Below are 13,325 nucleotides of genomic sequence, written 5' to 3'. Positions count from 1 at the left end.
ACAGTAAATATGACACATTCACATTGCCCTTGCTGTTGGAGTAAACCGACACTTCACCTGTGATGTTTGCAGATATTTTACAATAATGAAATGCTAATGTCTGAAAAAAGTAGAGCCAGCAGCGACATCGATACCGACATATTTCACATTGCAGTAACAGCAGGTGTATAACGTCTAATTGAAACAAGAGGAGAGCGAGCACTTGGTAAAGCAATTGGAAAATAAAGGAAGTGTTTGAAGTTTACTGCAGACACACACACACACACACACACACACACACACACACACACATATATATATATATATATATATATATATATATATATATATATATATATATATATATATATATATATATATATATATATATATATATATATATATATATATATACACACATCCATTCAGTTAAACCTGTATTTAGAAGTTGGTCATGGGATGACTTGCTGTGTCCGTTTTATAAAGGTGTTCATTATATTTAAAATTAAATGGTAAATCATATTAACAAACGGAACTATAAAACTTGTCTGTGGTGAATCGTCTTCCATCACAGACGGGTCAGTTACTACAAATTTTACTGTACAGATGTGAGTTCCACTGGAGGGGAGGTAGACCAGGACACAGACAGAACTCTAACCCCAGTCCGGGCGTGTGTGTAGTCTATACGTTTTTATCATTAAGTGTGTCATAAACAAGCATTCCATTCCAGGAAACGGGTATGCATAAATTAGGACTGTACTCGGACTAGTTAAGAGTTCATAATACATACAAGTACGTTTCCTAGGATAATACATTTCAAAGCTTACTTCCACCAACTCTAATAAGATAAAAAGATCTTTTTCAACCCAGTTGTTCTGTAAGATACATTCTTTCTCAACGTTTTCCCTGCAAGCGTATGGAAGCTTAATGATACGTACAAATAAAGACTAATTAGTTTACCAAAGGATTTAATGATGATAGTATCAGTCTCAAATTAAGGGATGCTAATTATGGGATGCCATGAGTATCAAAGCTGTCCAATCTCGTCGATTTTGTAAGAGATAGAGTGATGGAAGAAGAAAAGATTCAAAAAATGGTGTGGGAATGTTGGTGGGGGGGGGGGTAAAATATTTTCTGCATAATGTCTGTAACGTGTCTAGGAAATGCTGCACGTTTCACAGGATAAATTGGAAGTTTGCCATAGGTGTAATATGTTCCGTACGACCAAAAAGAAAGCACATAGACAAGCAGATTAATATGAAGAGTCACAGATTGCAAATTAATTGCTTTGTGGAGGAAACAACGTTTTGCATGCACCATACTTAATTTAATACTCGCAGGAAAAGTGTATCTGCAAACGACGTGCAGCACATCGAATGATTATGAACACGTCAGTAACAGAGAAGAGAATTAATGCATCTTTATTTATTGCACTAGAAATAACACGATGATACAGTCATCATTGTCAGATGATTACTAGTTTGTTCTACTATAATTATTACATGATATTGATTCATTATTTAAAATTCTCCGTATTCATCGTGTTGAAAAATCTAATATACAGTGCAGATATGAGAGAAAGACACACTATATAAGAGAATAAACACTGGGCATGTGTGAAACCTTTTGAATCCTTTTTACTAATGAAGACCTCAAAAGTTGGAGAGAGAGAGAGAGAGAGAGAGAGAGAGCTTGTGATACGTTTTAATTACGTTATTTGCTCACATTCCATGATGAAAGCATTCTCTTTCTGGCGTAAACAATGCAGTTGTTTATCACATAGTGCTGGAGAAAGAAATATGTTAATCAAATTAATATTGTCATTAAATTACATCCTCGTTATTTTCATTTCATACTCCTGTAAGAACAGGTAAATCAAGAAGTAATTTGGTGAAGTGTGTTTATGCGCAGTTAGCTGCCAACGCTGCATCCTGATGATTGCAGATTAGACTGTAGACTGGTTACTTTACTTGCATATCCAAGGTGATATACATTAATTAGAAACTCAAAGAAGTGCAACTAAGCACCGAGGAGATGAAATGAGTAAGATAATCATCAATGTCAGCCTTCGATGGCGATGAATTCACGATATAAAGAAGAAAAATATATAATATAATGGAACAAATGTATCAGCATCTTAATGATTGTCATTGTCATCGGCATAGTGATCGTCTTTTTTATCGTCATCAATAAAAACATTCTTTCATCAAAATTCTTATCGTCATTATTATCATAGATTGTAGTATCATGGTGATAGTAGTATCATGGTCATCGTGATCATCATTATTGTTACAGTTGTTTCGTTTATTGCTCTTAACATCTATGTTTTCTACATTGTCTTCACAATGCCACTTCCATCACCATCAGCAACAAAATAGTTTGTGATTTATTTTCGAGACTTATCGTTGATATATGTGAGTACAAAAAACATCAATGTTGATAATGTTGCTGCTGGTGATGATAGTGGTAGTATTGATTTCATTACGACGGTGAGAAATATTATTATTTTAAAGTAAATAAAATTTTCAGCCTCTTTGATGCTGCTGTCATGTAATACTATGTTGGCACAAACTTCATATTGGTGATGCCATTTCCTTCACAACATAGCGAAATGAAGACAGACGCACATTTAATTCTGTCTGTCTGTCTGTCTGTCTCTCTCTCTCTCTCTCTTACTAAACTATCTCTTCTCTTTCTCTCTTACTAAACTTTATTGTTACATAGCGCATTCAAATTGCCAGGTTTACCTCCAGTGGAGGAATGTCTTAGTTTTAGACGGTGACAAACCAAATATTAATAAATTTCCTGTTTTACTTCATAATTGCTATTCTTGCGTCATTTACTTTTGTCTAATCCGCAAACAGTGGATCTTTTCCTCTAATTCAGTTCAGTATTTACTGTTCTAAGTCTTTATTTAACGTACTGAAACAATTATTCGCAAAAAAGGCGTATTTCAAGAAATAATTATTTCCAGGTTTTCACATTGTTTAACAGTATCTTACACGTTCAGTAACCTTAAACTGAATTTGCCCTATGAACCACGATGCCTTTCTGTGTAGATAAATAATATGCCTGACATTTGCTATCAGAGGAAAGGCTATAAGCACAAGACGTGCCATTTCGCTGCTGTTTAACACTGGTCCAGGCAAGATACGCGGGTTATTTCTGGACAAGGAACTTTTATTTCATATCAGTCAGTTCATCTGGATAACCCTGTTCAATAATGAGACCCAATTAACGCAGCACATTTTTACTATACTGCATTTAACAATTGAAATTTAATTCGAAATTAACGGCTGTGTGCGTTTGAACCAATGAATAACATCGTGAGATGGATAGTATTGTCAATGGGATAACTTGGAGAGAAGAGCCCGGATGGAGGTGATTGTAACTTGCGAACGAGGTGTGCATTTACAGAGTGGTTACGGTAAAAGGATAGGCGGAATGGTTTATGCCAAATTATATTCCTATCTTTTGTAAGCATCCATTCAGTAAAATAAACAAGGCATCTTGTAACTAAAGGTCATGTAAATGCCTTTAGCAAGCATTGTTCGTCCATTTCAATGTCATGGAATGTCAGCAATATATATATATATATATATATATATATATATATATATATATATATATATATATATATATATATATATATATATATATATATATATATATATTAGTGATTGCTGATACAGATGGAAATTCTTTTTTTAAACTGAAGAACAACTTTATCATTTCGTTAAACATACATGTTTAATATTACGTCGTTACGACTTTAAGTATAAATATATCCCACTGTGGAACGCAAGAACATGTTATTAACCCTACAACGTTTCTGCAAAGATCTCAAGCAAATTGCAATCTTTAATTAAGAGAGAGAGAGAGAGAGAGAGAGAGAGAGAGAGAGAGAAGTTATAAAAATTTCGAACACCAATAAATTAGACCCTTCTTATGAATGTTGCGTAAGTTCAAACACCTATGAAATTAAGTCTTTCTTGCGAGTGTGACACAATATCAAACACCATTAAATTAGGCCTTTCTTATAAATGTTTCATACGTTGAAGTTCAAACACCAAAACATTAGTCTACGACGGCAATAAAGACTAGAAGTACTAGCGCTCGCCTCTGTATTCATTTGTGTGTCATCTATAATTATATTATCTGCAATATACAAGGATAAGGAATAAATATTGAGCGAAAAAACAAACACATACCGAACAGCACATGCTGAATAGAAGATGTGATTCATATTATCACATGCACAATATGCAATTATCAGTATGTCACATAAACTGAATATTCTTTAAACTAATTAATCTCGACAGAGCTGGAAAGGAGTTACATGGAAGAACACTTCACATTATCTGGTCATACCTTCAGCAGCATCATTTTAACTGGACTAGTCAACGACCTCAAATGGAGCACATACAGTATGAAGGAAAATAAACATATTAGCAGTTACAGAAGACATTTGCGATTCATATGGACATCCCGTTTTAAAAATGGTCAAAAATGTATAGGATCCCGGGGGAGATTCACATGGAGGAAATGTATACATTGTAAGAGGTCGCTGACCTACATTGGGCACATGTTTATTGGTCCAAACGGGAAATTAACACTGGGAGGATTTATTAGTCCAAACGGGTCATTTAATGTGAGGTCCGTTTATACACAAATAGGAATTTAAGTTGTTCTTACTCTGGACATCTTGACAATGACGGTAATTTGGTGTTTTTTCCTTCTCTTATGGTTTGTGACTGCGGTTATTGTTCTGGATAGAAGCCATCAGCTTGACTTACTTCCATACATTCCAGCTCTTTTTCTTGCAATAATCTAGGATCACTTTTCTGAATTCTGTTCATTTCCATAGTATGATCAGCTCCTACATCTGTATCCACTCGCTTTATGTTTAAATTTGTAAGCTACTTAAACACCTAAATTTATTTACCTGATTTTAAATAATTCCTCAGTAAATTAGAAAAGTAGCATTTTAAAACTTTTGCATTCTATTTCAAAATTATATTTCATCGCTATATGTTGTCATTGCGCAGGATAGACTGAAGCATTCATTTCATTGTTTGTTTCATTTTTTTTTTAACTCTTGCTTGTTTCAACCAGAGTTTTGTCTATTGTTTTGTGGTGAGTGTTACTCATAAAATGTTCATTTTCTATTGATTGTACTGTTCGAATATTTGTTACAGTTCTCAAATTATACAGTATATGACATGCATGTAATGTATTGTTCACAGCCTCCTTCACCGACATCTGCGACCCAAGGGCACATGTTATAAAGTCGAATAACAATGTAATTAAACCATTTATCTATGGACATGAAGCTGAATGCTTTTTCGATCTTTGCAAAGTCACAAACGTAAACGTGATAATGATAAGGCTTTCAAACTCTATGTTACTTCCAAATCATACTGTAATTGGCCGTGTTTTTACCAAATTTCAGTGCAAACCTAGTCTTCCGCACCATACTAAAATCCTTAGAGCAGGTTTATATGGTTGCTTCTTTTTGTTGATTCAGCTTTTTTATTTTATTTTGGGACACTTAGTAATTTAATTAACACCTATCATGTATGTTAAAACGCCATTCTTTTGGTGCCAAAGCTTTAAGGTAGAGGGCAAAGGGGATGAAATAAATAGGCCAACGCAAAGGGATATTATTATAGGGATAGACCTACAGTTAGCCTGGAGTGTGTGTGTGTATTATTTGGAATTTTAAAGTAGCTTCAACAATTTTCCAGTCATATTACTAACATGTCTGCAGTTTATAGTGATGTCTAGCACTGGGACATAATGCTGCAGACATGTATCATCATTTACCGCCAAGTAACATTATCCTAGCACCAGGCCGATCAGTCCAAACACTAACCTCTTAATGCTGAGCGCCAAACAAGGCAGCTGCTACTACCATTTTTGTACGTCTTTGGTTTCATTCGGCTGGGGTTCGAACCCGCGACATTCCGCATCCGAGATGGACGCTTTAACCAATTAGGCCAAGGAGCGGTCGTTAGCAGTGGGAAGAGTAGATGTGAAGAAAGCAATGGAGACCATTCAAAGCTGCACTACTCCAGAATATTTTCAATTTGATTGATACAACATGTCCAAAACTCGATTATTACACTGACTTTATTATTATTATTATTACTGAGTGTATCTTACACCAAGCTAACAACCCACCGCTCCATCCCTAAAAACTAACAAAAACAAACATCACATAAACAATAATAAGCAAGTAGAAAAGAAGGTCAAAGAGAAAAAGAACAATACAAAGATAAATGAATATTCCACATATGACTCTTTTCTTTTTAGGTGCAAACACGGGTTTAGGCAAGGCAACTGCCATGGAGTTGGCCAAAAGAGGGGCAAAGGTCATCCTAGCATGCAGGGATCGCAAGAAAGGAGACGTAGTGGCACGCCAGATACGAATTAAAACGAACAATGAAGAAGTCTATTCATATCACCTTGACCTGTCCAGCCTCGTAGCCATTAAGGAGTTTGTTGACGATTTCACTTCACGTGAACCTTTTCTCCACATTCTTATAAACAATGCAGGTTATATAAATTCATAAATTAATTTTCCCCTCTTTCCATCTGTCTTTATTTTCTTTTGCTTTTCTTATTTATGTATTCACATGTGCTGTTGATTTGTATAATATAGTTATTTATTGCATCGCACATTTTTTAATAACTATGACGCGTAATTTCTTTTGAAATTGTATTCATGCTGTCTTTCAAAAATAATTTTTTGTTACTGTGATATGTTCATCTTTGCCATCAAAGCGTTAAAATAAAGTGTTTTTAAATAAAGCATATACAGTTTAGACAAGGAAACAAAGCAAAGCTTGACCCAAAGCAAAGTTAAGAATAGAAAAAAATAAGGTCATCAAAACCAAAATGTTAAAATAAACAGAGATTATTTTCGTTCCGCTTGTTATAATTTGATGTGTATTACATATACCCTTAGTGTACAACTCATAATAAAAGATGTATCTCCGAGGCTGACCTGAAACAACGTAACTGATTCGTATCTAATACATATTTAGAATCGTCATTGTCAAGGTTGAAACCACCAAAATATGGTGGCATAAAGCCGTAGATGGATGGGATCAAAGTTAAAAATAATGACGGCTTGGCATGTTTATTGTTATTAAGAAGTAATTGTTGAGGGCAAATAATAAATACATCGTCCTTATAGTAACTTGGTGGGGATAGTTGTATCACGATCATGTCTCGATATATATATATATATATATATATATATATATATATATATATATATATATATATATATATATATATATATATATATATATATTCAATACAATAATCTCGAATACTTGAGTGGTAATATGACTTCTGTTGAACCACAAGATGAAATATATTAAAAGCTAACACGATGAAAGAAAAATAGCTTATTTGCTAGTTGCTATTTTGGTATTCGATCGAAATGATGAAAATCTCTCTCTCTCTCTCAATTGATTAGTTCACCTCACCTATTGGTGTGCAAAATTTGGGGAAAATAATATCAGCCATGTTTGGGGAACCGTAAGTTTAAAATGATGTAATTTGTTGCAATAAGCGACTGTTCTCAATATATTAGAAATAATTGACCGTATCCAGGTAAGGCAGATCAAACGAGAAGGTACCCAAGATCATCCCATTGCCAAAACTGAACCGCGAGACAAATATGTAGAGCAAAAACAACTGTTGCCAGTTAAATATCATTAGCAATAACAACTGACTTTCCTATAAGGGAACACAATAACAACTGACTTTCCTATAAGGGAACACAATAACAACTGACTTTCCTATAAGGGAACACAATAACGACTGACTTTCCTATAAGGGAACACAATAACGACTGACTTTCCTATAAGGGAACACAATAACAACTGACTTTCCTATAAGGGAACACAATAACAACTGACTTTCCTATAAGGGAACACAATAACAACTGACTTTCCTATAAGGGAACACAATAACGACTGACTTTCCTATAAGGGAACACAATAACGACTGACTTTCCTATAAGGGAACACAATAACAACTGACTTTCCTATAAGGGAACACAATAACGACTGACTTTCCTATAAGGGAACACAATAACAACTGACTTTCCTATAAGGGAACACAATAACAACTGACTTTCCTATAAGGGAACACAATAACAACTGACTTTCCTATAAGGGAACACAATAACGACTGACTTTCCTATAAGGGAACGCAATAAAAACTGGCTTGCATATAAGGGAACACAATAACAACCGACTTTCCTGTACGGAACGCGATTTCGATTTATTACTGTAAAGTACAAAACAGGATGAGGTACTTTATAATTTCATATGTGCAAATATAATAGTATAGATTTTAGCACACGCGAATGGATAAATATGACAAATATTCCATTATTAAATTTCTTTTTAAAACTGTTTTATAACGAAATCTTTTGTTTTGGATGTTCAATGTACAAAGAAACATTACATACATAGATCAGTTAATCTTGCCTGTAGGCAATATTTGTGACACCTCTCTGTTTACCTGCCTAACGTAAATATTAATACGATTTATTTCCGATTGATTATAACAACAAACATAGCGTTTGAATTAGGCAGACCCGATTTCAGAGAAATGATTATGCAACAATGATTACCACATTTTTCAAAACGAATACAAATTGAAATTGAAGGTGAAGGCTATCCAGGGAAAAACTTATTATGTGCATGCACATATTTAATATCAGTTGTTTCTTTCTGTTATATTGTCACAGAGGCGTGCAGTTAGCTACATCATAATAAAATCACTTGTGTGTGTGTGTGTGTGTGTGTGTGTGTGTGTGTGTGTGTGTGATAAATGGGTCGGGCTTGTATGCAGCAGGTTTTGAAGCCACGGGTCTCTTGGGTAGATCGGGGTTGTTTCATGATTTATTGCACAACAATAACAATGCAAAGGTCGTTAGTGACAAAGATATGTAAGTAAAGTTATCTACTGTGGGACACATCCCGGCAGTCGACCCGGCGTAATCAGATGGTACGATCTGAACCCACACCCTTTCCGTCGCCAGTCCGGCACACTACCCACCGAGTCACTGCGGTATACTTCTTTTCCAAACTGATTTGGCTGAGGTGCCTAATCTTTTTGCGAGTATTTTACATGCTAATGATGTTTCCCATAACTCAAATGAGCGAAAGTAATATAATTAAAATGTACTGCGCAACATGCTCTTGACTGCACTACAATATATACACCACTTCATCACACCATACTACATGTTACTACAGTATATCACTTTACATTTCATTACTATACAATATTACATTACGCAGCACATTAATATAGGACATCGTGTTATGATGCACTGTATTACAGCAAACCACACCATACTGCAATATATCACATCAAACTACACTGCAGTGAACAGTACCACACTGTACACTACATTTAAGCATGCCTCGAAGAAAAGCAATTCACCGCACTACATTTTTTATATGAACGAGATACCAAGTCCTCTCTGGTACGCATTACGTATTCTAGAAATACGTACCGTTAGAATATTTAAGGGCGTAATACAATGACATGTTGGAAAATCTTTTCTTCCTTCCGTCCATGCATATTTATATTCATTGCACAGTTGCAAATGAAATATGAGATTGAGTAAGATAGCAAATATAAATCAAGAAACTAACCATGTCTGAACAACTGGATGACTCCTGCTGAATCACTGACTATATCTGGCATGTCCATTTACAGCTTACATGGGTCCCAAGGCGACAACCGAGGACGGCTATGAACGAACGTTTGGCGTTAACTACCTGGGCCACTTCTACCTGACGTATCTCCTTCAGGACCGACTGAAAAGATGTGCTTCCAGTCGTGTCATCAACGTCATCTCAGACTCCTACACGAAAGCCACTTTGGATTTTGAAGACCTGGCCATGACAAAATACGATATCTATAAAGCCTACGCCAGATCTAAGCTCGCAATGATTTTATTTACAGGAGAGGCCGCCAGGCGATGGATGTCATCACATGTTTTGCTATATGGTGTACATCCTGGTAAGTTAACCTGACATTGTTAGTCCGATTTTGACATGGTAACCATCTTACATTCTAGAAATGGAAGTGACGGGGTCATATTGAACATATGGATTCTTAGTTAAGCTTCCGAAAAGAAAACCTTGATAAAAAATTTTTTTTTTTAAGACTCAGTATCTAGACTGGCAGGCAGGATTGCAAGTCTCATAAAGATCTGACAATTATTACAGCCTTTCTAATTCTGATTCGGTATGATTCGAGATCTTCTTAGAATAACTACCTGAAGACAATTTTTTGTCAAGAACAAATTGTAAGCAACCCGTGCAATGAAGTCACGGTTGTTGTGTTGTAGATCATACGACGTCAGCCTTATGTTAAACGACTAAGCCAACACAAAAAAAAAAAAAAAAATCTGAGTGAAGTCACGCTCCTCAAATCTGAGTTCAGGGTTTTTGTATAATTCTGTAACGAATTGTATTCCTTATGTGAAGTATTCAAGAATGTTTCCTGTGTAGTTGAAAGTTCATCGCATATTTAAATAAAGCAAAAGGCAATATTGTTGTGTACAGCTTTACGATTGTCTCTCTATCTCTTTGATATACATGCATAGCATCTATAAATATTCTAGTCTGCGGACCTTCAAGGACGGCCTTGGAAATGTAACACCACAAGATGTAGGCATACGACAGCATTACGATACCAATCTGTCCTTACACATGCTAGTTTTGACAACATAGTTTCATTAGATATTATTCTATTCAAGTAATTTAATAATGCGCGGCTTCACCTTCATTAGTTTTCATGCGGGTAAAACCGGCAGTATCCCCCCCCCCCCATTCATAAGTTGCCGGAACGATGATCACTGATTCTAACCTTTTTTTTTTACTTGCTTCTCTAAGTACATCAGAATAGTCCTCGTTGGGCAATTTCTGGTATTTTGGTTGCGGGGTTCACGATCTGTTTTATGGCACCTGCAAATTACATGTATCGTTCGTCCTTTCTAAAGAACGATGCATTCTATTGTTTTCTGTTTTTTACTGTTACCATATATTTTAGGTTGTTTTCTATTGACAAAACTCTTACAAAGTTTGTCTGCATTTTAGATCATCATATAATGGCGATATTACTCCTAGTTTCCGTACATACCTTAGTTTTTGTTTTACAAATTTACTATACATTCTGGTCCTGACTGCCAAAAATTAAAGTGTAGGGTCTTTTCCCGATGATATCAATCGATAGCATCTAGTTTCTGAACAAAACGCCTTGTGGGAAATTGAGAGCCTTTTCTGAGGTTGGTGCATTCGTTTGTATCGCTAGTTAGACTTGATAGCATTTTAAGCTTTATAGCTTTTGTGGATATTCTGATCTACCAAGTTTATGACAAATTTCTTTGGTCGATAATTTGTGTAAAACTGAAACTTTTATCGCAACTGGCAAAATATATAAGATGAGAATAATGAGCTTTAAAAAGGCAGAAATCCCGTCAATTTATAAATTATATTTAAAACTTTAATTTTATCTAGGTTTTCGGGCAAGAAAGAAACAAAACTAAATATCGGAACTCGGATGTTTAGCTATATATTTGTTCAGGAAATCAGGAATGTTTTGCACAACCTGTGCATGAGAGGTCACGTCTCCAGCTGTTCTTATTGGTCTGTCCTGTATGTATGTATGCCTTGGTATGCCTGAATGAAACATCAACGTATTAACCGATAACTGGACCGTTAAATGGAATGATGGATTCGTGGATAAATTGTGTTGAGAATAAACAATGCGAAATATTTATTGTGTCTTTCAGGGATGGTTTGTACCGACTTACTTCGAAACTGGCCTGGATTAACGGGTAATATCCTACGAACAACTGGTAGGATTTTATTTAAATCGCCGGAAGATGGATGCCAAACGATTGTGTACTGCGCGGTCGCTAATGAAATAAAAGCACAGACCGGAAAATATCTGGAAAATTGCCAACTTATTAAAGTTAAAAAGACCGCACTTGACAAAGATGTGGCACAGAAGCTTTGGGAGTTGAGCCTGCATCTTTGTAAACTCCCACCAGAGCCGAAAACTGACAGCGAGGTCAGAAGTACTGGTAAACATGAGGTCGAAGCTGATGGTAAAGAAGAGGATAGGAAATTAAAGTAGATTGCCTCCCTTTTTGTATGGCAATCTGTGAGCAGACAAAGGAATATATGGAGCAGTGGTTTTGTTGTTACGCTTAATTTAAATATATGTTTAATACATGACTAATGAAGAACTGTAATATATATTTACTCCGAGAATGATATACATAAGTTCCGCTATATCTAACTGAAAACTGTTTTATGTGTTAGGCAGATACATGTTTTCAGCAACATTAGTATATGTGTGGTATGCAAGATTGCATTGGAACTAGCATGGTTTGTTGCGATTCTTTATAATATAATTAGTGTTTTATGCCAGGATTTTAAAATACGTGTGTGTGTTGGTTTATGCGTGTGTGGTGTGAAACCTTAAAGTCAAACTATTCATTCGATTTTCTGGAAGTAGCTCAGCTTTATCTGCGGTCAAGAACATGTATGTGACCTGGGCTACTGCTTCATCCTGCAGCGAATTGTCAAAAATCCCTTATATTATTTGTTCTGCTTTAGCTTTGCATTTGGACAAACGTGAGGAATCTTAGCATAGATGCAAATGCAATTCGTCTGTTGACCCAATGGATTCGAGCCACATACTCAACGAGGTAAGGAATCTTAGCATAGAGGCAAGTGCAATCCGTCTGTTGACCCAGTGGATTCGAGCCACAGACTCAACGAGGTAAGGAATATTAACATAGAGGCAAATGCAATTCGTCTGTTGACCCAGTGGATTCGAGCCATAGACTCAGCGAGGTAAGGAATCTTAGCATAGAGGCAAATGCAATTCGTCTGTTGACCCAATGGATTCGAGCAATAGACTCAACGAGGTTCTTGTTTTGTTTTACTTACATTATAAGCTTTAAGAAAACTGATAATATTTAGGATTCATTTTTACCGCCCTGTCGTGACCGCAGGCGAGCGCACAAAGTGTTTTTATTGACACTCTCGTTTGCTAGAATATTGTTTAAGTAGCAGTGTCGAATTCTACCCACATAACACGAGACGTTTAGTCAGTAACTTATCCTGTTCACAGGTGTACTTGTATAACAAGTTTAGGCTTCTTGTTGATATTGAACAAAATATTTGTTTGAAGCTGCTTTTGTCTATTACGTTTGAACGGTTGTAATGTTTAAGAAATTAACTTTGTTGTAGTTTGTCATAGTATAATTTTTCAATAAAAAATTAAAATAA

The 13,325-nt window shown here is 35.5% G+C and overlaps 1 protein-coding gene across 2 annotated transcripts in view; it reads left to right on the top strand.

Moving 5' to 3' along the window:
* LOC149779765 (retinol dehydrogenase 12-like) overlaps positions 1-13,325 on the top strand; it is an 18,757-nt gene extending 5,432 nt beyond the window's left edge. Inside the window, exons 1-4 of one of the 2 annotated variants that reach the window (XM_089940623.1) lie at positions 3,245-3,382; positions 6,295-6,537; positions 9,733-10,038; positions 11,816-13,325. In XM_089940623.1, the coding sequence (XP_089796749.1) occupies positions 3,355-3,382; positions 6,295-6,537; positions 9,733-10,038; positions 11,816-12,162 (924 nt within the window). In that variant the 5' untranslated portion in view covers positions 3,245-3,354 and the 3' untranslated portion in view covers positions 12,163-13,325. Of the gene's footprint in view, positions 1-3,244; positions 3,383-6,294; positions 6,538-9,732; positions 10,039-11,815 lie in introns of those variants that run through there. The other variant, XM_089940622.1, reaches the window with a different exon arrangement.

The sequence above is a fragment of the Sinohyriopsis cumingii genome, chromosome 17 (genome assembly GCF_028554795.1).
Source record: "Sinohyriopsis cumingii isolate HCF-2022 chromosome 17, ASM2855479v2, whole genome shotgun sequence".
Taxonomy (NCBI): domain Eukaryota; kingdom Metazoa; phylum Mollusca; class Bivalvia; order Unionida; family Unionidae; genus Sinohyriopsis; species Sinohyriopsis cumingii.
The sequence above is the reverse complement of the archived record's forward strand: the minus strand, read 5'-3'. Positions and strand labels throughout refer to the sequence as shown.